Genomic DNA, 27,362 nt, shown 5'->3' on the forward strand with positions numbered 1-27,362 from the left:
GTAGTATAGTGTTCTCAGCCAATCCTAAACAAAAAACAGGTAATGTGGTATCACAAAGCTTTAACTCACATGAACAAAGAGAAGGTAAAAGAAATGCCACAGACATGAGGCTGAAATTAAGGCATTCACTCACAACGCCTTTAACACTCATGAGAGTGTTTAATGAGCTTGTTGGGTTTGAGGATGTCTAAGAAGGATCATATTTGCTCAGTCTCTCAGGAAAGGAATTTCTCCAAAGTCTCATTGAAGCAGAGCCTGTCAAGATTCCTACGAAAGGAAAGAAATGAATGAAAGGAAGAAAATTTCCATGGCTCTAGACTTTGTAACAACAGTGGATTTGCTCACCTTGCTTGGTTTTAGTAGCAGTAAATGACTGGAGTAGCAAATAATGCTTTTCAAACTGGCTTCAGGTAATGCACCACTGAGAAAAAAGGCATTTGCAATGGTCATAGACATTTTGGAGTTCTCCAGGGAGTCTGAGAAAAGTCTTGGACACATTGTAACCAAGCTGTTACAGTGTTCAGGAGTTAACATGCATATCAAATGGCATAGTCACCCCAACTATCATCTTAATACAAACTGGAATTTCTGTTACAAGTACAAATTCTTACAGTCTTTATAAACCCAAAATAAAAGAGATTGTACCCTCTTTTGGAGTAAAAAATGCTAGTAAGATTAATGCAGATCAGATTTCTTCTCATTTCCTCTCAAAGCAAATCGGTTTACTTCATTTGTCCATTCATCCACCATGCATTTATGGAGCATTAAGAATACTGTACTAATGTTCAGAGGTGACCAGACACAACGCTCCCCCTCTTCCTAGAAGCTTATACTCAAGTGGGAAAATGCATATTTAAAATACTAATGCTGACTTACGCTTCTGGGCAAGATGAAGTCATGGGACCAGGTTGCTCTCTGGCCTGGCACAACCAAAAAAGAGAACTAGAAGCAATATATGAAACAGTGGGTTTCAAGACACTGAACATTAGGTGATGGAAGACTGATCCCAAGGTACAGAAAACAAACAAGGTGGCCCTATGACTGTCCTGCCCACTGCCCTGCTGTTCAGAAGGCACAATCCAAGCACAGCCAGGAACTCTGGCGCTCAGGGAACAAAGCTGAGGGCTCAGAGATGAAGGCAGTTGGAGTTCACAGGACAGGTTCCAAAGAGAGCCTAAGTGTCTGGGTCAGGGCGGGGGGGTGGGGGGAGGGGGGAGGAGAGAGAGAGAGAGAGAGAAAAAGAGACAGAAACACACATACATACACACACTCCCTGTAGCATTCACGAGAACAGTAAGCAATGGGGGCCTAACAGGATCAGGTGAAGGAATTAGAGGAAATGTTGCCCAGCACTCATACAGGGAACAGTGCCTACTTCCCCAGAACACTTAGGACAATCAACATGGAGGAAGAAAGTCACCCAGACCAAGCACTGCTCTAGAAATTACTAAACCAGACCCATAAGAATCAAACAGTTCAAGTCACTTAGCTGCATCTCAACACAAAGGCAGTATCTACTGTGGGAATACATATTCAGGACTACATACCCAACATGGCAAAATTCACAAAGTTTGGTATCTGATCAGAGATTACAGGGCATGAAAAGAAGCAGGAAAACACAACTCATGATGAAGACTTGCATCCAGACTTTATAAAGAACTCTCAAAACTCAGAAATAAGAAAACAACCTGAATTTAAAAAAACAAACTGGCAGCAGATTTGAACAGACTCTTCAAAAAGATACATTCATGACAAGTAAGTGTCTGAAAAGATGCAACAGCGGAAGTCCTAGGGAAATGCAAATTAAAAGCACAATGAGATGCCCCTCTGGCACAGTACTCACAGTACTGGAGCTCTCATTCACTGATGGTGGAGAGAAACTAGTATAGTCAACCCAAGGGCAAACAGGTAATGTTAAATGTCCACCTACATATGGCTTTGCTGGGCCACTCCTGGATATTTATGGAAGAGAAATTAAAGTGTATGATCACACAAAGATTGTACACAAATAATCAGAACAGCTTTATTTGTAACAGTCAAAAACTTGAAAACAACTCAAATACCCACCAGTAGGTGAATAAACAAATCTATTCAAGGAAATAGTACTCAGCAATGAAAAACAACACAAAGCAAGATTCATGTATGGAGTGGGGAAAAAAGTACACATTGTATATTTTATCTAGGACATGCATGCTAATGTATTGCACACAGCAGATTAGCAGCTTCCTGGGGAAAGCAGGGTGGCATGTGGCCAGTTGGAAGGGAAGAATAACAAAGGGGCCCACGGGCACCTGGGATGATGGGGAAGGACATTACTTTGGGGTGGCAATGGCCTCACCTGGTGTCATGTCACTGTTTCCGAGCACTTTCCTACATGTCAGGTCCACCTCAGTGAAGCTAAAATGCAAACAGTAATGGGCTCTCCATACTAGAGTGTGTGGCAGCAGGACTATTCTTTTCATCTTTAAATATTAGCTACACTTTGGGAAAAAAAAACCATAGCACTTTTATTTTTCAATAAAGTGAAAAACGATGCTGTATAGATACAAAGAAGAGGACACGGTGAATATGCAGACTCTAAGTCAGCAGATGAAACCACATCTGACTTAAACTCCTCCGGTGAACAACCCACTCAAGTCCATCACTGGGCATCTGTCCCCACCTCTGTCCCGTATACTGCTGTGCCTCCCAGCGTGGTGCTGTGGGGTACGGAAACCTGAAGTGTGGTGCTCAGCTGATCCCCAAGCTCCTGGATCAGAGGCCGGCGTTCCCCAGGAGCACAGGAAGAGGCCAGTAGCAGTCCCTGGCTGACCTCAGCCCCCTGGTCAGCAGTGTTTCTGCAGACTCCACCATTGCTGATAAGCAGGGTGCTGCCTTCCTCCAAAAAGGGGCCTCGCAAAGAAGTGACAGGTGCTGACTGGTCCCCCTCGGGCTCCTCGCCCTCTGAAGCCGAGTCCTCGCTGCTAGATGATGTGGCACTGTCTGATGCTGACACCTCTGAGTCAGTGGACTCAGGACTGGAGCCAGGACTGGATTGGACCATTTTTCCTGAAGTCTCTTCCTCCTGGACCAGAAGTGCCGCTGCTTCCAGTTCCTCTAGCTCCAACCCCAGCTGGGCCTTCGTGAGGGAGATTTCTCTTAAAGCTTCTGCAAGAGCGGTCAACTTTTTGGACCTTGAAAATTATTTTAAGAAGAAATATTAGGAATACTCATTAATTGGCCTGGAGCAAGGGTATAGAGCTTCAAAAGAAAATAACAAGGCTGAATTCCTACTCCACACGGTACATAGATTGAGGGTAGACATGTAAAATGAAAAGTTACCAGTGCATATGAGGAAACATGGGAGGTTTGCCTTATGGCCTTACAATGAGGAGGCGCTCTAACAATTCAAAACACAAAAGGCATGAAAAAGCAGCTTGCCAAATTCAAGTAAATAAAACCCAACAGCTTCTGCAAGGCAAAAAACCAAAACAAAACAAAATATAAAATACCCTCCTACCCTCCCACCCTTCCCCCAATTTACCCATTCATCATTAGCAAAATCAAAAGAAGGATGCAAAAACCAGGGAAAACATTTGCAACTCCTATCACAGACCAGGGCTTAATCCCCCTGGTCTGTGATAGGAGACCCCCTAATGGAGTTCCTAAAAATGGCTACAACAATCCAACAAACAAGTGGATGGACAACCCAAGCAGGTAATTCCCACAAAAGAAAACACAAATGACTCTTAAACACATGATGTTCAATTTCAAATAAGAGAGATACAAATTAAAGTTATATCGAGGTCTGTTTTCCATTGATCAGAGCGGCAAATTTCTGACCATGGAGGGAAAGAGGCTTTCATACACTGTGGGAGGGAAATTGAAACAGAAAGAGAACTTGGCCAAAACTTTCAAAGTTGAAAATGTGCCTATCCTTGACGCAGCAAGCCTGAGTCTGGAAAGCAAGTACATGTGTTATGTGTGTACTTCAGGATGTGGGTCTGAGGTTAGTCACTGTGACACTGTCAGTCACTGTGACACTGTTTATGATATCCCCAAACTGAAAACAACCAACAACCCTTGACATGAGACGAAGGCAAATCCACACAAAGGAAGAATCTTCAGCTGAACAGGGATGAAGCCCTCCATGGACAAATCCAAATTCCTGTGTAACAGCAAAAACAAAGGACATACCCTGTGTACTCGCTGCTTCCTGTGTGTGTGTGTGTAAAGAAAATGTAGGACAAATATAGAAACATTCACTTCTATTTGCTGGTACACTTTTCAATATGCTTGGAAAGGGACGGAAGACAGTAGCTTACAGAGGGAGGGGATGCTGATGAGAAGTCTTTGCATCACATATTTTACTTTTAAGCCTACTGTGAATAAGTACCTGCTCAGTATTTTTAAATGTTCAAATAAAAAAAAAGCAGTATCAGAGAGCAGCATGAAATGTTTTCTAAATTAGTAAACCATTTCATATTATTTCAGAGGATTTTTTCCCTTTAAATTGCCTGCTAGATTTGTAACACTACATCATATTGGGTAGGTAAACGTTTTCATTAGCTTGAATACATTTATTTGTTTTTGTTTACAAAAGAACCAACACAACACAGACTGCAGTTCTCCAGAGACTGTCCCTTTGCTATTCTAAAGAGGGAACTCTGATGTGACAATTGAAAAGAGGTGGCAGGTAATGAAAATAAACATGCTGACAAGGTTTCACATTTCCCTCGCTCTGAAAATTAAATGACTGTACAACACACTTAGTGGCTTTGAGGCGAGCTGGATGAGGCTGTGTTTACAAGATAAACTAATAGGCACAAGTGTGGCCATCACACGGTACTGGGAAAAACGAGGCTTCATTTCAGTAGCGCTGACGTGAGGGTACATGCACTGCACAAAGACAGAATTTTCCATCCATGTGTCTGCCTGCTCCTGTGCACCTTTTCCTCACAATCGTTAATGTCAGAATGAGTTTGTGCATGGATGTGCCAACTTTAGTCTGTCCTTCCATCGTCCCCTCAAGTGGGATCAGGCATGGAAACACCACTGCCCCATCTCAAGGTAGGCAGGATGTACAGCAGGGTGAATGTACAAGGACAGCAGCAGCACCATTGGGCAACTTTTTCTGAAGCAAGGAAAGCCTGGGTCTCGGCACGGAATTTCCAGAGAGCTCAGAAAAGGGGAGGTGGCTGAGGTAAAGAGGAGAACAAGGCTTGGTCAGCCGCAGTCCACTGGTGACTCACTAAGCAGATAAACCCCGGGCGAACTTTCATCAGCACCAGACATTTTTGCAAGTGCCATTACGGAGTAAGATAACTGCAATATAATTTGCATCCATGTTCAAGACAGCTGTAGGGTGATGGACCACATATTTTGTGGTCGAGATTTGGTCAGAGCTGGTGGGCCAGCAGAGCCCCCTCAGTCCAGGTACTAGTCGCCCACCACATTTCTCATGGAAGGGGACTTCTCTGGGTAGTGACACACAGAAAGCATGGTAAGATTCAGGAAGAGGATAATGCCTCTTGTTAAACTGTGGTTTTAGAAAGAAGTTAAAAGCTTCTACTTTAGTGGTCATATACCTCATTTTTAATAGTCATGATAAACACTTTTAATAACACACAAAGGATGATGTGTGCTACATTTAGTAAGAATCTTGAAGGGATCTTAAATGACCACAAAGGTCCATATATTGAAGACTTGGTCCCCAGCCTGTGGCACTACTGCCACAGGAACCTTTAGGAGGTGGAGCCTAGGGGAAGGAAGTTAGGTCATTGGGGCCTGCTCTTGACTGGGTCATTAGGATACTGGCCCTCCTCCCTTTTCCCCTTCCTCCCTCTCTTTTTCTCTCCCTGCTTCCCAGCCGTTGTGAGGTAAACAGGCCTCTTTTGTCATATGCACTCACCATGAACTGAAGCTTCTAAAGCCATGAACCAAAATAAACTTTTCCTCCTTATAAGTTGATTATTTCAGGTATTTTGTCACAGTAGTGGAAAGCTGACTAACATGATGTTCCACAAACATCTCTGCACTTGTTTCTAACAACCTCCTGCTGAATCAGCTCCATTCTTCACCCTTGTTATAGGTGAGCAAATAGAATCTTGGAGAGTTAAGAAAGCTCCTGTGGCTCCCGCTAATAAGAGAAACCCGAGACTCGAGACTCTAGCTCTGTCTACTCCTCTGTATAGAGTCTCCCTTAAGTATCTAAGCTCTACAAAGTTTTCTTCCTTAAGACCATGTTCTGCATTTCTTTCCAACTGGAGCTCCACTCAGCATCTTCCAAAGGAGCAAGGACCAAATTCTGCAAAGGCACTGTGACTAATATTTGTAACCTAGCAACATTAAGGGAAGTATATATTTATGCTTTAACTATTGAGATTTAGAAAGGGAGGAAAGAACTGAATTCTTTTTGCCAGTACTGAGTTGGGGTATAGCTCAGTGGTAAAGAGCTTGTTCAGCATGTACAGGAGCCTGTGTTCAATCTGCAACAATACATACATACATTTGTGAATATTAAAGTCAATTCTCAAGTTGCAACTACCTGCAAATATTATTATCTACTACACAAATGTTATATCCTAAGTACCTTTTATAACAGCATAAATACAGAATTTCAAAGCTCTTCACCTGTAATCTTTTCAGAGAGCAACCCCCTATATGGTGTGGCTAAAAACTGTCAATTGCAACAGGCAAGAAAGAGCCATGTGACCCAAAAAGGAACTGCTGCCTGCAACCAACTGATGTGAATTTTCATCCTTCAGGAAAAAGCTTGTTTCTTACCCCTAGCATTACATTAAGTTAAAACATATAAGACATGCTAAAAGAATTATATGTTCAGCTTTTGCTCCTTCACTAAACTGATTCATTTCTATTTCTTATTATCCCACCTCTACTAACTCAAGCTGACTAGTTTCTTGATAAACAACAAAGTTCTGATAGAAACTGTTTATAGAAGCAGAATTCTGAACTCTTCCTGTACAAAATGCTAAGATAAAACAGTACTGGTGTCAAACGTGTCCAAAGAGTTTGAGGACTGAAAGTTGAGTTTGTTGTTATTCAATTATTTTATATAGATAACTTAAGTATTCCTTTGGGGGGAAAATTAAGCCATGACAGAGCAGCCATTTTGTTCCGTCAACCTACTGGTGAGATTAGAGCAACTTTGAATCTGCATCCTGTTGTAAATTCTAGAATCCACCTCTGTTAATGGTGCTCCTCTTCAAAAGGCAGCTCGTTCAAGGTAGGTAGCAGTTTTTCACTGTTATATTCAAAACTAAACTGGCTAGTTCATGTTGGAACCTTTGTCAGAAGGCATTTTTAGATAGCCAGACTCTTAAAAACGCTGGGTACATCCTGATATACTCAATACACATATGCTGAGTTACTGATCACAGTTATAGTTTACCTTTTAGGTTTAAGTGAGGAATACCTTACCTGTTAAGAATGCATTGCATCCCAGGAGTTGGGGGAGGGTAGGAGGGGAGAAAATGATGGAGGAGGTGATTTTGAATATGATATATTATAAAACTTTCTGTAAATGCCACAATGTACCCCCCCCCCCACCCAGGGCATGAGTGTGCATGCGTGTGTGCACACACCCATACACACACACACACATACACACACACACACACACACACAGAGAATGTATTTCGATATGTGAGAGACCTGACAATCAGACCACACTAAAGTTCTGCTTTAATAGTTACACCCAAACAAGATTTTCTTAGACAGTTACTGGAAATGTAATTCAACCTTGTAATTTTTTTAAAAAAAGTTTTCATTCTTTGTCTATCTGGGAGATAATATGCTATTTGGAGAGTTTTTTAAAAATTAAAGATCACTGACAAATTACAGTATATATAACTACTGTGAAAGAGTAATAGTAACAGCTGAAAGTGCATGGCTCTACCATGGCTAAACTGCTATAAAATTCCCTCAATTATTTTACATTTGGTGACTGAGTTTAGGGGGGAAAATGAAAAAGGATCCACAGTCTTATGAAACAGCCAAAACAAAGTGCAAACAGAACCCTGAAATGTATGGGGTGGGGAGACCTGGGCATAAATGGGAAACATACATCCTGTTTCTTACTGTGGAGTTTCATCTTAAACTATCAATCAACCTTTCACCACTTCCTGCAATAGCAGGTCTACTATAAATCTCATAGTAAATGACTAGGTTTCATTTCCTCTGCCCAAACCAAGCAGTCTGCCAGGCATGACACTGAGCCTAAAGCCAGCACTGAGAATGTAGAATGTAGGACAGGCCTCCAGTGAGGCAGTTCAAGACCCTGTCATACTGTATTTTTTTTTTGGCAGCACTGGGGTCTGAACTCAGGGACTCACGCTTACTAGGCAGGTGTTCTAACAGCCTGAGTTACTCCACCAGCACTTTTTTGTTATGGTTTTTTTTTTTTAAGATAGGGTCTTTTGAATTATTTGCCTGGACTGGCTTCGACTCATAATCCTCTTGAGTAACTAGGATTACAGGTGTAAGCCACCAGCTCAGGGTGCTGTTCATACTGGATGATAGAGACTATAAACTAACTAACTTGTATAGGATTCCATCCCCCACCCATACACCGTCTCAGGCTCTATCTAGGGTTGAGCAGTGATTCTTTTTAAAGGGCAATGATGATAATGTCATAGCATTTTCCTATCTATTAGAAATTCAGAACCAATTCCAAACCTCAGAACCCTCTGCCCCAAATACACTTTTATATCCTAAAAGGTTTAAATAGAAGTTGCTAGTTGAATCTGTGAGTCACTGTGAAAAACAACTACCAATTGATGTACAGATGAACAGAAAACTGTCTGCTGTTATTCTAGAATAGTGGAAAACACTTGTAGCTCAGTCATTAACAGAAACAGTCCCTTTGAATAAGCAATTACTAATTTAATACAGAGGAGCTTTTAAAGATGTAAGTGATTTAAGTTTGGGCCAATGAAATAACTTCTGCAATTTTCAAGTGGACTTTAAGCCACTCTGAGTGTAGACGACCAGAAAAAACATCTAGCGCATGGATCAGTAATTTTCTGAAAAGCCCTGTATTAGTTTCCTGTAGCTGCTGTAGCCAGCTACCACAAACTATGTCTTAAAACAGCAGAAACAGATTCTTTCACAGTTCTAGAGGCTGCAAGTCCAAAACCAAGGTGTTGGTAGGTTGGTTTCTTCTGGGGGAGAATGTGTTCTATACCTTTCTCTTGGCTTCCCATGTTGCTGACATCACTGGTGTTCCTTGCAGACTGTAGTTCCTAGCTCTGTCTCTGTCATCACCGGGTGTTAACTTTATGTATCTGTCACTGCACATGGCCATCTCCCCTCTGTGTGTCTCTTCTTATAAGAATGTAAGTTGTGCTGAATTAAGGGTCACCCTATTCCTAGGCAACTCATCTTAGGTAATTACATCTGCAGTGAATCTGCTTCCAAATAAGGTCAGAGTCTGACGTTCTGGAAAGGACAAGAATTCTGAAGGGACACTATTCAACACGGTACACACTGTACAGCTGAAACAAAGTGAAGATGCTCATTAATGGACATAAGTATAACATTTAATCGACTTACAATGGAGACCAAAATGTAACAATAAACTGTGATGAAAGGTTAGGACTTCATCTTGAAACCAACTATAAAAATACAGCGATGAAATATTTAACAACATTAACAACATACAGATTATGACCACAGCTCTGCACTAATTCTCAAGATGAGGGATGGTCAAATACAGATCGTATTAGTCACTGTTCTGACATCGTCTATCGTAGTACCACCTGGCATTCATCACTTTACATTGGTCTTTGCGCACCAGATCCAGAGAGTAAGTTTTATAGAAAGTGATCAAGGGCACCATCAATTTTCTCAAGGGCTTCTCATTACATGATGCTCAAAGCAATCTTTTGATATTTCAAAGAAGGACTTTGCGCTAATTTTACTATCATTCTCAAGTATTCTTCAATTGTTAACAAATTTCACATCTCTTAGCCTCTTGGGCAGTGGTTCTGTGTGTTCAAGCACACAGTTCCTGCATCACTTCCACTGCCATAATGAAAGCCTTGTCTTTGGCTCTTTTTGCAATTTATTTGCACGGTACAATGTCAACAATCAATGAGAGGTCAGACAACAGAAACATTGGCAAGGGAACACTGGGTGAGAAAGATGCTAGGAAGGAAATGATATGCTGGATGGGGACTAATTTATTAAGTGGCTTGCTGCTTAGTAAATATTTTTGTGTTAACCATCATTGCTTAAGTTTCTATGCACAGACGAATATTCCAGACGCAGGACTTCCTGCAGGGCATACAGGTACTCTAAGAGTTAGGGAGGATCACTCTTGCAGAGAACTTGTGCCTTAGAGCCGAACATTTATAAATGAAGCTGGAAAGATGACCTCTTCGATGCAGCTTGAAAGTTTGTGTGACCTACACAGGAAGAGCTATCACTGGATGGTAATCCCAGGGTTCCAAGCTCACAGAGCTGTTCTTCCTTCCCTACTCTCTTCAACTGCTCACCAAAGTGGTTGTTATGGCAGTAATCAAAATATTTAACATTTAAAAAAAGACAGCCAGACTGAATTCCTATGGAGAAGTTAATTTGATTGTGACATCAACAGCTTAGGAAAGTTACCATGAGAGGTTACCAAAGTGAGAAAACATCGATAGTGACTTTTCCAAAAGTCGCTGGCAGAAAATAACTTTCTCCTCCTGAAATGCAAAAGTATATCAAGATTCCTTTTTTTTTTAAATCACAAAACAAGGAAGGGTGTGGTGGTTCATGCCCGTAATTCCAGCACTTGGAGGCTGAGGCAGAAGGGTCATGAATTCAAGTCCACTTGGGGCTACACAGTAAAACCCTGTCTCAAAAAATCAAAACAAATAACCCTTTTATACAGTTATAGGTATCGCTAAGTAGATTAATAAATGTTCTCAGGATAGTACAATTTTTTTTTTTTTTTAGTACTGGGGTTTTGAATTTCAGGCTTCCAACTTACTAGGCAAGCACCCTACCACTTGGTCACACCCTGAGCCACACCCCCCAGGCCTTTTTCTCTTTAGTTTTGCTCAGGTTATCCTTAACCTTAAACCTATTTCTACCTCCCAAGTAGCTGGGATTATAGCCTAACAGCTGAGCCACAGGCCCAGCTCTGCCTTTTTGTTTTTGTTTTTGTTTTTTTTCATAAGTTTAGGGTAGGCGCTAGTCATTAAGTAGAGCATGAAAACAAATGAATAAATGTTCAATAAATTCATTTATATATATCTGGTATAGAGGACTACAACCCCCCCACCAAAAAAAGGGACAGAACAATAAAACCTTTAAATGACAAAGTCAAATCATGATGGTGAACAGCCACAGTAGAGTCAGCCACACTTCAGGAGCTATGCAAAGGGACAAATGTTCCTCAGCATCATCAGTTCGCAGAAACAAACATCAGCACTTCCTGAGTGCTGGGACAGGGTCAGCTCAGGGCCATCTACCTTGTTAACTCACATTTGGTCACCACAGCAGCCCCAGCAGATAGGGCTATTGCATCCTTATGGAGGAAATGAGCAAACTGAGGGGTGGCAGCATAACCAAGTTATCACATTATCACAGAAGGGCCCCTAGCATGCCCACTTATTACTTTGTGTATGTTAATATGCTTATAAACTCAGTTTTCTCTTGGTCCACAATTATATAGCGAATCATTCATATTCTCATTTTCTCTCTCTCTCTCCATTCAACCATTTTTTGTGGTGCTGGGGTGCTAGGGATTGAACCCAGAGCCTTGCATATGCTAGCTAAGAGGAGAATCATTCATTTTAATGTTCAATGATAAAGTCAGGTATGAGAAGCTTCTCTACTGTAGAGCAGGGGCGAAGGCAGCAGAGCTGGGGAGAGGAGACAGATGCACATAATCCTGTACATGTGTGTCCCCACACATGCATATTAACGAGCATGCCTGCGCCCATTTTTAGAGCAATACGAATGACTTTATGCAAAAAGAAATGCTGCAGCAATGTTAAATGCTGATGTGAGTGCCTCAGGTAAGGAAATGAAGTTTATTGAAAGCCAGAGAGCTTGTCCATTTGGATGGCCTCATCACAGACATCCATATAAGCAGTAAAAAGGTGACAATGACACAATGACACATAGGTTAAGGTGTAATGTTCATAAAAACCTGCTGGAAAGAAATGTTTGCCATCCCACCTTTGAAGCAGCTTTGTATTTACGCTAGACCACATCAATCAGCAGAAATGGAAATGTGGGTCTTACAAAGTTGCCCCCATTCCTCCACACTCTGGTAGAACTGCTTTTGCTGCAATGTGCTTCAGTGTGACCCCCAAAGCTGGCACTTAAGGCTGATTTTAAACTCTCTGAATTGTGCGAGTCACATCTCTCTCTCCATCCTGGCTGTGAGGAAGCCTGGAACCCAACCAGCAGAACAGAATGGACCTATAACTCCTTTTGATTCTTCTTTGACCCCACCTTTAATTATGTCATCTTGTCTTACAGAGAGATGGGGGGAGGGCAGGGAGAGGGGGAGAGAGAGAGAGAGGGAGGGAGAGAGAGAGAGAGAGGGAGGCTGGAGATAAATTAATAATTTATGAGTGAAACCAAATAGCTGGTTAAGTAAAAAAACAAAAGAACAAAAAAAATCTTTGTAGGATGGAAAAGGAATTGAGGACTTTGAGTCCAGGTGGAGACACACGAAGCACTTCTGTCCACTTTCTTCTCTGTAATTATTCCATTAAGTATAATATTCAAGTATGTCAGACTTGAATGAGTCTGAAAACATTTCTACATTTCATCTACATGAAAAGGGCAAAAGTTACTTAGGAGACCAGCCAACAAGATGAAGAAGGCATCACTAGGGAGGTGGTGGCAGAAGGGAGGTATTGTGGGTTGACATGTCCCCACAAAGATACACTAACTCCTCACCCCTGGAACCTGTGAATGTGACTGTTGGAAAGAGAGTTTTTACACCTGTAGTCAAGTTAAAAGGAGATGAGGTCACACTGCATGGGAGGAGGGGGTTAGTTGAATGATTTAAGTGGGTTTTGTCCTTGTTGGAACAGGAGTGGCAAAGAGTGGGCAGGGAGTCCTGATGGCTGCACCTTATGACCATTAGGCAAAGGCCAAGAGAAAAGCACTCTGCAATCTGCCCACCTATCATCTACCAGCATCCAACTCTCTCACTTCACACTCCTTCAACAGCTATGTTGCTGTCTGGGTTCAGTTGTAGGCCTTAGCCCTCACGTCAGTTTTTAAAGTGCCCTAAAGAGATCTTTAGGAATTGAACTGGAGTCAGAATTCTCCCAAAATAATGTTAAATGAAGGAAGCCATACACAAAAAGGGTGTATACTATTATTTATTATTTCAGTCATGCAAAGTTTAAAAACAACAGCTAGTGGCAGAAGTCAGGATGCAGGTTATAAGGTAGGAGTGGCACAAGGAGTGCTCGGGTGTCTCTAAGTGCCTCACTTAATGAGAATTGATTATTTGTATACTTATAATCAGTGCAGGCTTTAAAAATCAATTGAAAACACCTGCACACACTGAGTGTTCAGGAAGTCTCAAGCTTTTGGAGGCTGGATGAAGCCAGAGTGAGGAGGAGAGTGTAGGGGACCATAGGGACAGCCCCCATTTTCCCTGGGCAATCTGTCTGGACTTCTAATATTATACCCCTCATCTCAGAATTCTTTTTAAAAGGCAAGGCATGTTCTATCAAACCAACAAGAATCTCAAAACTCTGCCTAGAGAAAGCTCCATTAGTCATCTCTTTCCATGGGTGGACTGCACAGAGTGGGCTTTTCTGTGCACAAACACATGGCTCACTGATATTGAACTGATTCCTGAGGTATTACTTAAAGCATGCTGATGGGTCATTTCAAACGTCATTAGCAAAGGCATTTTCCCCAGGACTTTGACATACAGACCAACATCAGTACTTTCTGAACTAAAATAAGAATTTCTATTATTTTACTTTAATTTTGTTTCCAAGTCTCTTAAATATTTTCTTATCCAACAAAAATCTAAAACAGGGGTCAGTAGGAATCTTTTGTTACTTGTATGAATATTTAATCAAAGTGAACAATTTTATCTAATTTGTGTACTACAGAATAAAGCTTACTTTCTCAAAACAGTTTTTATTTTAAAGGGCATGAAGGTTTATATCACACAGTTCTCTATAATTGCAATTATGATATATACAATTACAAAAGACCTCCCCCCACCACCAGGAGAAAAGACAACTATGTCAAGTTTTCAGGTGCTTTGTGCATTATTATTATTGTTGTAAGAAACAAGATAGGAAAATTTTTTTGATAGCTCTCAGCTGCTTGGGATTGTTTTGCTTTGATTCTTGGCGCTTTCATTATTTTTAAAATACAAATGAATATTTTTACTAACATATTTCTCTGTGAAACACTAGTAGACTTAGACATCAGAGTCAGAATAAATTCTGAAGTTCAAGGGATTACTTTGTCTAATAAATTCTGCCCAAGTATCTGCTAACACATGCATATGTAGATATAATAGACTCACAGTACATACTTTTTTATATCCATAATGATGTGTTAAGATTAATCAAATTGTTATGCTTCCTCTTCAAAACCAGGGAAACTTCCAGCGTTTTTCACACCTACCCTGGGCGCTATACTCTGCATGTTGTAGACCTTAGGTTTTATAACATCAGATTGTGTCACCTAATTTTACTCTCACCAGCCAGAGAGCATTATCACTTATGTCTCTAGCTAATTCTCTTCTGAAATAAAATTCCTACAGACAAGTCCTAAAATCTACAATAGGACGACCGTGCCTTATCTGAAACCCTTGCACTTGTACATAGACCTTGCTGAATTTCCAAATTCTGGTTTTTTTTCCTGAGCCAACATTCCCAGCAGTGTCCTGCAATTTAGTACACTAATATTTCTCAAGCCAAATGTAAGATTTGTCATTCCATGATTGTCAATAGTCTGGTATTCTCAAATGAGTTCATGCCAAATGCATTTGTTGTCAACTGTCCTGAAAACACTTTTATTTTCCAAATATGCTGGATTTCAGAAGTTGTGGACCAGGATCCGAAGTCACCAGACTGGACTGCAGCTTTTCAGTTCCTATGCCCAACATCCAAGGTTTTTTTCTGACAAATACTGACCAGCAACCATGTCCTGGGCTTGGTAGATAAAATGGTGAACAGCAAGCAGTTTCTGACCCAAAAGGTAATATATTTACCAAGTGTGGTGCGTAAGGAGCAAGCCATGGTACCACAGGGTCCTCAGTCTATGAAGAGGATCAGCATTAGGGCACCCAGGGTACCAAGAAGAGTTTCTTCTCACACAATCCTAAATGAACATAATGTATACCTCAAAATGAGGGTAAGAAGCCCCTCAAAGTCCTCATTCTTCTCAGGCCATTTCAGTCCTTCCTTCTTCTGTTAGTGGTACTTGGTGTTGAACTCAGGGCCTTGAGCTTGCTAGGCAGGTGCTCTACCACTTGAGCCATGCCCTCATCCCTTTTTGCTTGAGATAACCTGGCCCAGACTGGCTTAGAGCAAGACCCTCCTATTCATGCTTCCTATGTAGCTGGGATGACAGGTGTGTACTGCCAAACGCAGCTTTTGATTGTCCAAGATGTGGTCTCTTGAACTTTTTGCCGGGGCTGGCCTTGTGAGCCACCACATCTGGCTCAATGCTTTTTTTTTTTGCCTGGATCGTGCTGGTTCTTAAGGTTAAGTCAACCCTATATACATGAATATGTACATCTGTATATGTGAATATGCCCACTCACTAATGTTTGTTTGTAAGCCTCACGTCAATATTCATGGTGCTTTTGTGGTCATTTGAGGACACACACGGACTGCAGAAAACTCTGAGTTCATTCCCCAATGCACACACACTGCTGGAGCTGGAGAAGAGGAGGAGCATTCCGCCTCCTTGTTTCGGTTCTCACACTGAACAAATGTTCTTTACACAATGTCATGGGTTCCATATTTTGGTGCTTTTTGTTGTTTATTTTCCCATTTAAAATGGTCCCTGAGCATATGCTGAAGTGCTGTCTGCTGTTCCTAAGTGGAAGAAGGCTGCGATGTGCCTTCCAGAGATCGCATTAATAGTGCTGTTGGCTGTGACTTCAATGTGAATGAGTCAGTGGTATCTATTAAACACGATGCCGCTAAACAGAAGCACACGTAAAACAAGGTTCATATTGATCAGCTGGTCAAAGTGCTGTGACCAGAGGCTCACAGGAACCAACCTGCATCTCCCCCAGGTGCAACAGCTCAGTTTGCACTAATTCAGTGTTTGCAGTCACTTTATAGACCATAACTTGCACAAACAGCAAGAATCAGGTGTCATTCATCCTAGCCACCAGACAAAAAAGGAGGATGGCCATTTCAGGGTTAGAATGGGGTGAGAGGAAAAGGAGAAGTGGCAGGGGTTTCTAGAAAAGGACTATTTTATAAAGTGAGACATTCTTAAGGGGATGGCCAGGGTAGAAAAGCAGGGAGGAGGTTTTGGGGATGTTCATGGGATTGGAATTGCGGCACCAGTAGGTAAGTGGCTGCCTTCCTCCTAGGACTATACGATATGCTGACTGCTCTTCACAAGGACTAAACACTACCTGCAATGTGGCAGGTGGGAGAGATGCTGTAAGATCATCTCATTATTTTTACAAGAGATCCTGACTATCAGAACACAAATTTCAAAACATCCATGGCTTCACATCTTTTTCTCCCTATTAACTCTTTAGGACAGTGATTTTTATAAAAGCACAGAGAGCTTTCGCAGTGAGTTACATGTTGTTGCCTTATCTATACCACTAGAACAGGTTCCAACCCTGATCCAGGTCCTTGGTGGGCCCAACTTGAGCTGTCACTCAGCACCCTTATATATGTGGCTACCACCCACGTTAGTGAAATGCCCCCCAAGTCTGCTAAGCAATTACTTTAGGAAGCCTTGGATTTGAAAGTCAGATTGACCAACAGTTCTCACAAACGTTTTTCTATAGAAAGTCAAATTAGGAAAAGCTACCTTTCTTTTTCTTTTCTCTCTCTCTCCTTCCCTCCCTCCCTTTTTTTTTTTGAAACAAGGTCTTATTATGTAACCCAGGCTGCCGTCAAACTCGTGGTCCTCCTGCCTCAGCCTCCTGAATGCTAAGATTACAAGCATATGCCATCACACTAAGCTAAAACACTTAAACCAAAGTGAAAAGCACTTGCCGATCCAAGGAGAGTCTTAAAATATTTTCAGTAAGGACAACTGATGTCAATGACCAATAATTTCATTTCTCTCCTTGATAAAAGTTTTGCTACTTAAAATGCAATCCCTGAACCAGCTGCGGTATCACCCTAGAACTTGTTAGAAATGCAGAATCTCAGGCCCCACCTCTGATCCTGAATCAGAATCACTCAAACAAGACTCCCAGGTAATTCACCTGCACACTGGTATTTGAGAAACATTTCTCCAGAGCTGTGACTGGGCTGAAGTGGTTATGCCAACTTACATCTTTCTGACTCAGTGCTATGGACCCTTGGACCTGGTCACATACCTAGAGAAATAGAAGTGGTATGAAGATCCCCCATCCTGAGTCAACTGTTGAGGTGCAGCATTTGCTATAACTTCACACTTTCTGTAAAGGGCAGCCTGACTCTCTGCATCCCTCTCTCACCCAGAGCCTGAGTGGAAACCTCCACACTGTATTCACTCACTGATCTTGGCTCTGGGTGACAACACGCAAGGAACCCTCCTTTGATGGTTCCTTGATTCGTAGCTTCTCTCTTTGGTCTAAGCCAGACTGATCCCACAGTTCAGCCTCAGAAACAGATCTCAAAACCCCAACCCTGCCAAACTGGGGGTTTTGCCCACTAGTGTCTTCCTGGGCAGGCTTTAGCTTCCGGAAGACCAGTCCTGAGACATACTCTTGCCCCCTGTCCTGCTCATTAAGATTCCACTCACTGCCTGATTGCCACGTGCTGCTCCCTCATCTTTTATGTCATCAACCCCTACAAGCAGCAGCTACCTCCAGATCTCACAGAAACAGTGCAGCAGGCCCATACTTTCTCACTCATTCCATCCAACACATATTTCCTAAAAGTACTATGTGCCCAGGCAATGAACAAAGCAGTCAAGAATCCTGTGCAGCCAAGCAATGATGGTTCATGCCTGAAATCCTAGCTATCAGGAGGCAGAGATCAGGAGGATCACAGTTTGATGCCAGCCTGGGCAAATAGTTCAAGAGCCCCTATCTCAAAAATGACTAATACACAAAAAAGGGTTGGTGGAGTGGCTCAAGTGGTAAAGCGCCTGCCTAGTAAGTATGAGGCCCTCAGTTCAAACCCCAGTACTGGAAAAAAAAAAAAAAGTATCTTGTACTCATGAGCCTATATCTTGTGTAAATAAAAATCAAGTAAGGTACAAATGTGCTGGATGGTATAAGTGCCACTTGGGACTGGGCACATTCAATTTTTTGTTCAGGGAAGACCCTACTGAAAGATGACATCAGGTTCCAAATACGATGAGTGTCTACATTGTGGGACCTAACTTATTCTTGCTTTTAGTTCTCCCCTTTCTTCATGCTTTGGATCTCTGGTCTATAACCTTGGTGTAGGACCCTCCTATGCACTCCCTGCTCCCAGCCCTAAAAGCCATTCTCATGACCACTGCTAGATCATGTGGCCATCCCTATGCACCTACTTCTCATAACTTCTATTCAACTCTGTGGGCCAACATGGAAATACAATCCCCATCTGCCCAAGCTCATACTTCATTATCAATGACTGAGCCTGATAACCCAGCCTGCACTGACCCATGTTTATGGAAAATGACAACAGGTCATCTTGTTTCTTAAAAGGAAGATCCAGAGGTTTAGTAAAGTACAAGAAGAAAAGGTCAGACAGAATTTTAAATTATAAATATAAACTACATGACACAATTTGAGGACTCAGGAATGTATTGTTCTACAGCAAATTTATCTAAGAAACCGGTTCTAAAAGGCCCCGCAGGAAAGCTTTATGCCTAGCTACCGGAAAACAGGAAGTAAAGATTCCAGCATCTCAAGCCCTGGTACAGGCCTACAAGGGGCATTAAAGGAACAAATTATCCTTTAAGGAGTCACTGAGCCACTTTGCTGAAGTCCACTCAGTCCTAACTTGTAAGAAACCCATTAGATAACGGAGTCCAGGGTTGTCCAGTAGAGATTTACCAATGATGGAAATATCACTTATCTGTGCTGTCCAACATGGTAGCTACTAAGCATTTGATACGTTACCAGTGTGAGTCAGTAATCAAACCTTAAATTTCAACTAAGTGAAAAAGCCACACATGCTCATGACTACCAAGTTGGACCACACAGATCTAATCTAAAGCCCTACTTTTTTTTTTTTTTGAAACAAGACAAGGTCTAGAAAACTTAAGTGACATAGGTATGACCACAGGTTAGGCACTAAATGCTCCACACTGCCTCAGCCTTGAGGGTTTCATACACTTTCATTTGATCCTTTCATGAGCAGGTACAAGTGCCCATGCTCCTCAGATGCTCCAGCACTTGCCTGATGCCAGAGGAGTGATCCCAGCAGCCACCTTCTGATGGGTAGACCCACACAGCGGGCTGGCCCTCACTTGGAGGAGACTAACATATATAACTATATAAAAACTGATCGAGGTATTGGAAGCTGACATTTGCCAGCAGAACCTGTTCTCTGTTGTGCAAAAGAGAGAACTTGTACTCCGTTAACAGGGTACTTCCACAAATTAAGTCTCCTTGGCTAGTATTATCAGGCTGGGGGCTAAAACTTACTTATTCCAAATTTTATTACAGTGATTATGACTCTTTAAAGACCAGAACTTCACTAGTTTGTTGGACATCTCTAAAATCTCATGTTCACTTAGCCCTCAAGATTTAGAAGCAAAAACTCTTCTATAATTAGAACTGAAGAGTTGCTACCATGTTCCAATCTGACCCACACTACTATCTACAAATTACTGACTACTAAAAATAAAAAAGTGGCTCAGAGATATTAGTTTACTTAATATAGGAACACACAGTACAACTTAAAGCTCCACAATCACGTTTGTTAGAAGCAAACCTGTTGGCTGCCGAGCATTTCATGTTCCTCTAAAAACTGGATACAGAAACCTAATTCTGGTTTGTTTCAAATGATGGTATTAAAATGCCTGCTCCCCTCTCCTTCCCTGGTGATTTTTCCCCTCTCCTTCCTTGGTGATTTTTCCCCTTGGAGCCACTACATTCCAGAGAAACAAATGCAGTCCTATAAGGAGCAGGTTCCAGAAAGGCAGGGAGTGCTGCTGGCAGGGGGCATAGAGCTTGGCTTTGATCACAGCTGCAGACCCCACCTGCTTTAAAAGGCAGTGGCAACAACACAGCTCTTCATTCCCTTGCTCAAAAACACAAGAAATCAGCGGAGATAAGCTGGCAGGGAAAACATGACACAAATCGCTGACCCTGCTGCAGGCAGGGAAGAGTTGTCTCTGCTTGGCTTTGATTTTCCAAAGCCTGAGCCTGAGGGAAAGGCAGCTGGACTTTCTTCTTGCCTAGTGCTCCCTGTGGCAAGGTGCACTCAGAAGGTGCCTGGAGGAATACCAAGTGCAGAAGAAAGGGAAATAAATAAATAAACAAAACAAGAACACAGGCTAAATGTGGAGGACAGCTGCCATCAGCAGCCAGGAAGGAAGATCATAGCCCTACTTAAAGGCAACTAGGTTTTACAGTTTTTTGCTAAAACACACAGGGCTTGGTGCTCTGCTGTGATCTTTGTCATGTTGCTGTCCTGCTGTGGGAAGCAAGTAAGTATGTGCTAGAAGCCTGCCTTACTCAGGCATTTTCTGTTCCTATTGTTTAGTGTATGTCCAAGAAAACAACAGCAGGGCTGCTCTCAACTTCCAGGAGGGAAGATGAAAACAGAACAATGAGTGAGCCGCAATTTTGTCCTTGACAAACACATGCAGGTTGTTCCTGCATCGTAAGCAGCGTCTTTGTTGCTATGGTCAGCCACAGTGCACCTTTAGAACAGGGTTCAAAAACGAGCCACTAGGCTGACTGGCTGCACCTCAAGCTGCTTTCCCCTAAGCACCTTGGAGCCTTGCAGCAGCTTCCAAAATCCATTCTGCTATAATGCGGTCACTGCTGCCACCCAGGTGCCACATGGAATGAGTGCCCACAATTTGCTGGGCATGTTGGTAGGCCCTGGTGATCTAGCAGTGTACAAGAAAAATATGGCTCCTATTTGCCTGGGGTTTGCAGTATGGCTGGAAGCAAATCCAGATCAGGGCGCCTATCCATTAGGCCAAGGCCACAAACTCTGTGGCTGCAGATGCCAGACAGATGGAGTCTAGTGGGCAGGTGGGGGTCTGTGACAGAATGGAGAGCACTTGTCCCACATAATGGGGACAGCTAGCCCCAGCTCCAGCCAATTGTTAACATGTGTGGATGTAGGCCCAGGAACTGCCAGAACTTTTGTAATTTCAAGAACAGCTGTAAACCCAGACTTTTACATAAAACCTTCCAATTTTTAAGTGTTGACAACTAACTTAAACTTTTAAAAAACTTGCCAAGAGCCAAATGTGACCCCAAGGGCCACTAGCTTGCAACTTTTACACTCACAGATGTAGTTTCATCTCTTCAACTCCCTAACATTCTATGTACCCCATCACATAACCTCTACCGCAGGGTGATCACATCAATCCCACACAGAGCAGGACCATTCTAACTTTTGGGATTCACCGCAAGTCATGCCCGGCCTAGTCCACCACTCCCTTTCTTTATCTGCCAGATCAGATTCCAGCCACCTTCAGCCCGCAGTTCCAGACCCTCCTCTATAAAGCCTTGCAGACTATCTTGAGTTCCCTTCTGTGAATCATGGTCCTTCTTATAACTGTAGCCTTAGCAATGGGGTAGGGATCAGTCCCCTAACTCTGCCCTCTGCATATCTTGTCTTATCTCCCTAACTAGACCAACGTTCATCCACAGAACACAGTGTTTACTGGGGGCTGCATGCTCTGGAAGGCTCCAGAGGACTGGCTGGCCACAGAAGGAGGTCAAGACTTTGGCTCTGAGTCAAGCAGACCTGGGCTACTTGATCTCCCTGAGCTTCAGTTTCCATGCCTGAAACCTGGGGCTGAATAATAAGATGGGGACATTACTCAAACTCATATGCAGCCTATGAGAAGAAGAGAGACAATGTTAATAAAGCACTCACCCAATGCCTGGCATGCGTAAGTAGCTGACAAGTGGTAAATATCACTCTTATGGACTGCCTACCTGATCAGCCGATCCCACTGTTAGACGAGCATCCTATCAATGTAGCTCTATTCTCAGCAACATTTACTGACCGCTCTTCTAAATGTACTACATAGTCAGTTCATCTAATTTTTCCAGTTTTCCCCATTTTAGGATTAGCTGAAGCGAGGAACATTTAAATGGCTTGCCCAGGGACACACAGACAGCAGAGATGTGAAGCTGCCACCTGGTCCCAGAGCCCAGACTCTAACTATGATATCTAGGGTCTTGCTACATTTCTAGTGATAGGGGACAACTTTCTGACCTCAACCTTCCGAAGCTGGAAACAGGTCTTGGCTTTGTGGACCATGCTTAAGAAGAAAGAATGATCAGAGCCTGGCTTGAACCAGACTCCTTCTTAGAAGTTCTAGAAAGAAGAACTTCCTTTGTCAATCTGACCAGTGGCTCTCAGTTTGTTCAATAAGCTAAGAATGATGAAGAAAGGAGAAAAATAATCAGAAAGTATTTTATGAGAATAGTTATTATTGTGGAAGGCAAAAACTATGATGTAGATTAATGCTGATGGCAAAGGTGTTTTGCTGACCACAGGGGTGGGGGGTGGGGGGTGGGGCGGGAACACTGTCCAGTATCCATGCAGAAGACAGGAAAGAGGAAATGGGTTTTGCTTAACTTCCGGAAAGGCAAAGGAGAGTAATGGTATCAAAGCCCATGAACTAAAACCCTTGAACTATAGGCTTAAATGAACTCCTTGCAGCTTCACAAAACTGCAGCCACCCCTTAGACTAGCCTGAGCCCAGGAACCCTGTGCAAAGATTACATCTGGGTTTAACAAGGTGCACGACAGTCTCCTGTGGTCTCTTGATGGAGAGACCGAGGATCACAGAATGGGGTGTACTATTACAAAGTTGACAGGACTCACATTTGACTGTATAGGTGGGGTCCAATTCAACCTGAGGAAAAGCACCTAGGAGGAGAGTGCAAAGTTCTGACTTCTGCTTTCCTCATTTCAACATCCCACTCACTTTCTTAGGTGAAGGCAGAATACTCATTCTAATTACTTTAGGCCAGGAGACACATCTAATTCTTCACTCCTCCAGTGCCTGGCCCTGAGCTTGGCATACAACAAAGGATCCAAAAATGATTCCTGGTTGATTTCAAGAGTCAAGTTTACAATTATCATTGCAAAGGAGAAAAAATATGGAAATAACCCAGTTGAAAGATTCCAGTTCCAAAAAGATTGTAACAGATGGTCAGGACCCTGAATCCAACAAGGTGAAAGTAAACAGGGACAGATGTAAAAGTCTTCCACAGCTGGAACAGAAGAGGAACTGTAGTTAAAGGACAATGTCTGAAGCTGGGTACTGGTGGCTCATGTCTGTAATCCTAACTACTTGGGAGGCTGCGATCAGGAGGATCGTGGTTCAAGGCCAGCCTGGGCAAATAGTTTGCAAGACTCTATTTCCAAAATAACCAGGGCAAAATGGACTGGAGGTGTAGCTCAAGTTGTACAGTGCCTGCTTTGCAAGTGCAAAGCCCTGAATTCAAAACCCCAGTCCCCCCAAAGAAAGAAAGAAAGAAAGAAGGAAAGAAAGAAAGAAAGAAAGAAAGAGCAATGTCTAAGGATTTAAAGAATTCTGGCTAATCATAAAGTAAAAATAAATAGTACGCTAAGGTTTCCGGCCATTACAACAAAGTAATGCTCACCAAAAATGAAAGCAAATGCTATTCTCTACTTGGCCACACCTGGGATAATATATTTAACCTGGAGAATACTTTGCAAAAGTTCTGACCAAAGAGTGGAGGGAGGGACCACGGGTACAGACAAAGCAGAGTTTGTCTAAAGAGCGACCAAAGTGGGCAAAAGCTTGGAAATGGTGGCCCTATAAGAATGAAGGCAGGTGACCTGGAAGACTCAGAAGGATATAATAGAAGTCTCCAGACATTTAAAGAAAGAATGGGCTTATTCCTTATGAGTCCAGAATTGAAAAAAAAAAAAAACTAATACGAAGAAAGAAGATGTTGGCCCAATCTGAAGGAGCACTTTTCCACAATTCCAGCAACTACAGAGTGGAAGGGCTCTCATTAACGGTGGGTTTACGACATTGGAGTAGCTCATGCCAGCGCAAAGCAAGCACATAGTGGCAACACTGCCAAGGGCACTGAGTCACAAAATAAAGGCCTAGCAGAAAGAAGATTCTGCCAGACATTTCAATTCTGTGACTGGCCGCATGACTACTGACCAAGGAAAGTGATGGTGGCATTCACTTCAACTCTTACAGTGGAGACAAGTGGGTTTTTAGAGAAAGCTATTGTAACATGAACATTTCTGGCAGAGAGAACAGGATGGCAAAGGCAATGAGAAGCTGGAGTATGTGGGCATGGTGGTCCACACCTATAAACCCAGCACTCAGGAAGCAAAGGCAAGAGGATCACAAGTTCAAGACCAGCCTGGACTACACAGTGAGATCTAGTTTGTTTGTTTGTTTTTTTAAAAAAGGGAATCAGGCAGAACACCTACTGAGGGGAGAGTGGGTACCCAGTGAGTAGCAGTGAGGGATGGAGCTTAGATACTGGAGAGGAGCATGTGGCGAGTTCAGGCATCTAGGTTTTTCTCCTGTGGACACAGGGAATTGTCAAGAACTTCTGAACGAGACAGTTATGGTCAAAATGGCATTTTAGATGGCAGGCTGGCAGAAAACATAACATGGGGAGCCAGACTGTGGCATCAAGGGAAACAGAGGATGTTGTGACAGGAAATGAGAAAAAGAAGAGGAAGAGACACCAAAAAAAGGGATTTACATAAAAAAGATTGTAGAAAAAAAGGAATTTGGTGACTGACTCAAGATGAAGTAGGAATGAAAGACAGACACATGTTACACAGGGAAGCCAAACACTATAATCTGCCTGCAAAACTAGGGACCAAAGTCAAAACACTGAAAGGCACAACTGGTTTCCAAATTATTGACATAACTCAGCTTGACATCCTATGCTCAAAGTATTTTTCACATACACAAATGATAAAATTTTATAAGTATATTTGAATTTACTGGAAACCAGTCATCAAAAGCTTACTGAAAGAAATGTTTGCAAAACAGGAGATAAACCAGGCAAATATGAATCCAAAGAAAGCTTAGCCAGCCATGCTACCATCAAAGACTGTAAGGCAAAAGCATTATTAGTGACAAATAAAAAAGATCACTACATAATAAAAATTTTAACTCATTAGGAAGATATTGTATTTATAAACTATTAATACCAAATAACATGCCTTTCTATGTGAAATAAAAACTGACAGGTATACAGGAAAACACTAACAGGACTGACATCACAGTAGGTGGTTTTCACACATCTCTTTCAATTCAAAATTGACATATGAAACAGACAAAATAAATCAGAAAGGCTATAAAGGAATTAACTGCCCGACTGACAAGTTTCATCTGTATGTTACATACACAGAAGACAGTATCTAACAATTAGAAATAAGTACTATTTTAAATAAAATCGAAAATTTATGAAAACTGAGTACATTCTAGATGTAAAATTAATCCAAACTGATTTCAAAAGAACAGTATAATTCTCTGACAGAAATGCAATTAAGTTACAAATCAACAGCAAAAATACTATAAAATCCATACATCTGTAAAGGAGAAACATACTTCTAAATATCCCAGGAGTAAAATCAGGAAGCATTTGGAATGGAAATAGTAATGAAAATGCAGTACATTTGAAACCTGTGAGATGCATACAAAGCAGATAATTAAGAGAAAAAAATTTATAGACCTTTTTTGGGTAGTGGTTGGGGGTTTGAACTTAGGACTTTATGCTTGCTAGGCAGGTGCTCTGCTACTTGAGCCACGCTTCCAGCCCTTTGTGCTTTAGTTATGCTTTGAATAGGGTCTCACATCTGGACCACAATCCTTTATACCTCTTTTGTAGCTGGGATGGTATATGTGCACCACTCTGCTCAGCCTACTGGTTCACGTGGTGTCTTGCTAACTTTTCTGGGCTGGCCTCAAACCACAATCCTTCTGATCTCTGCCTCCAGAAAAATTAAATGAAGAAAGGCTTAACGCTAATGTGTTAAAAAGCACTGGCATAAGAAGTTGGGGGAGGGGAAGCATAACAAACCCCTAACATGTGGGTGTAATGAAATGATACAGACAAAAGCAAAAAGTAATCAAATAGAGATAAACAAAACCAGACAGCACCAAAATATTGATAAGCTGTGCAAATTTACCCTCCTTCTTTGCCTTAAAGACAAGCAAAATAAAATGAGAGTACAAATATTATAAACAAAAAATAAGACAATTATGGACACTGTGGAAAAGAAAACAAGAGTAAATTAAAAAAAAACCTTAATGGCAGAAAGTTTGAAAATTTAGATGAAATGAACACATTTCTAGAAAAAACAGAACACATCAAAACTGACTTCAAAAGTAGTAATAATAATCAAAAAAAGAATAGTCCTATAATAACCAGAAATTTGTAATAAAAAATTAAAACTACTCCTATAAAGAAAAGAAGTCAAGATGTCTTTTTGGTGAATTTTAACAAAGATTCAAGGATCAGATGAGTTCCATCTTAAACTATTTCAGAAAACAGAATAAGCAATACTCCCAACTTTGTTTCAGGCTGGGATAACCTTAATAACAAATCCAGGAAAAGACCGTACAAGAATGGAGAAACCACAGGCCAATCTCTTCTTCTGCCTTCCACAAGTACAATCCAGTATCTTACTCAAATACATCACAGCCATGATGAGCTTACTCCAGGAATGTAAGGCCCAATTTAAGTTAGAAAATAAATAAATGCTGTTCATTATATTAACAGATTAAAGGAGAAAGCCATAAGATCATCTGAAAACATGAGGGAAAATTGCACATGGTTACATGTGCAATCAAAAACTCTACAAAACTTCATACTTCTGTAAGCTTGATACAGACTATATAAAAAGGCTTGCAGCAAACATCATATTTAATAATTAACTCCTGAAACTATTTCCTTAAAGATACAAAACAAGTTAGGGAAATTTATTATGCTGTATCTATTCGGTATCATACTGGAGGGTGTAGACTACAGCAGTGGATGAAGAAGATAAAACAGAGAAAAAAAAGAGAGAAAGGACATAAAACTTGGAAAGGAA

At 41.7% G+C, this 27,362-nt stretch overlaps 1 protein-coding gene across 1 annotated transcript in view; it reads right to left on the bottom strand.

Annotated features, from left to right (window-relative positions):
- Positions 1-1,279: 1,279 nt before the first annotated feature.
- Positions 1,280-27,362, bottom strand: part of Shq1 (SHQ1, H/ACA ribonucleoprotein assembly factor) — a 94,826-nt gene continuing 68,743 nt past the window's right edge. The window contains exon 11 of the mRNA XM_020168314.2: positions 1,280-3,173. Coding sequence (XP_020023903.2) covers positions 2,642-3,173 — 532 coding nt within the window. The 3' untranslated portion in view covers positions 1,280-2,641. The remainder of the gene's footprint in view (positions 3,174-27,362) is intronic.

The sequence above is a fragment of the Castor canadensis genome, chromosome 10 (genome assembly GCF_047511655.1).
Source record: "Castor canadensis chromosome 10, mCasCan1.hap1v2, whole genome shotgun sequence".
Lineage (NCBI taxonomy): Eukaryota > Metazoa > Chordata > Mammalia > Rodentia > Castoridae > Castor > Castor canadensis.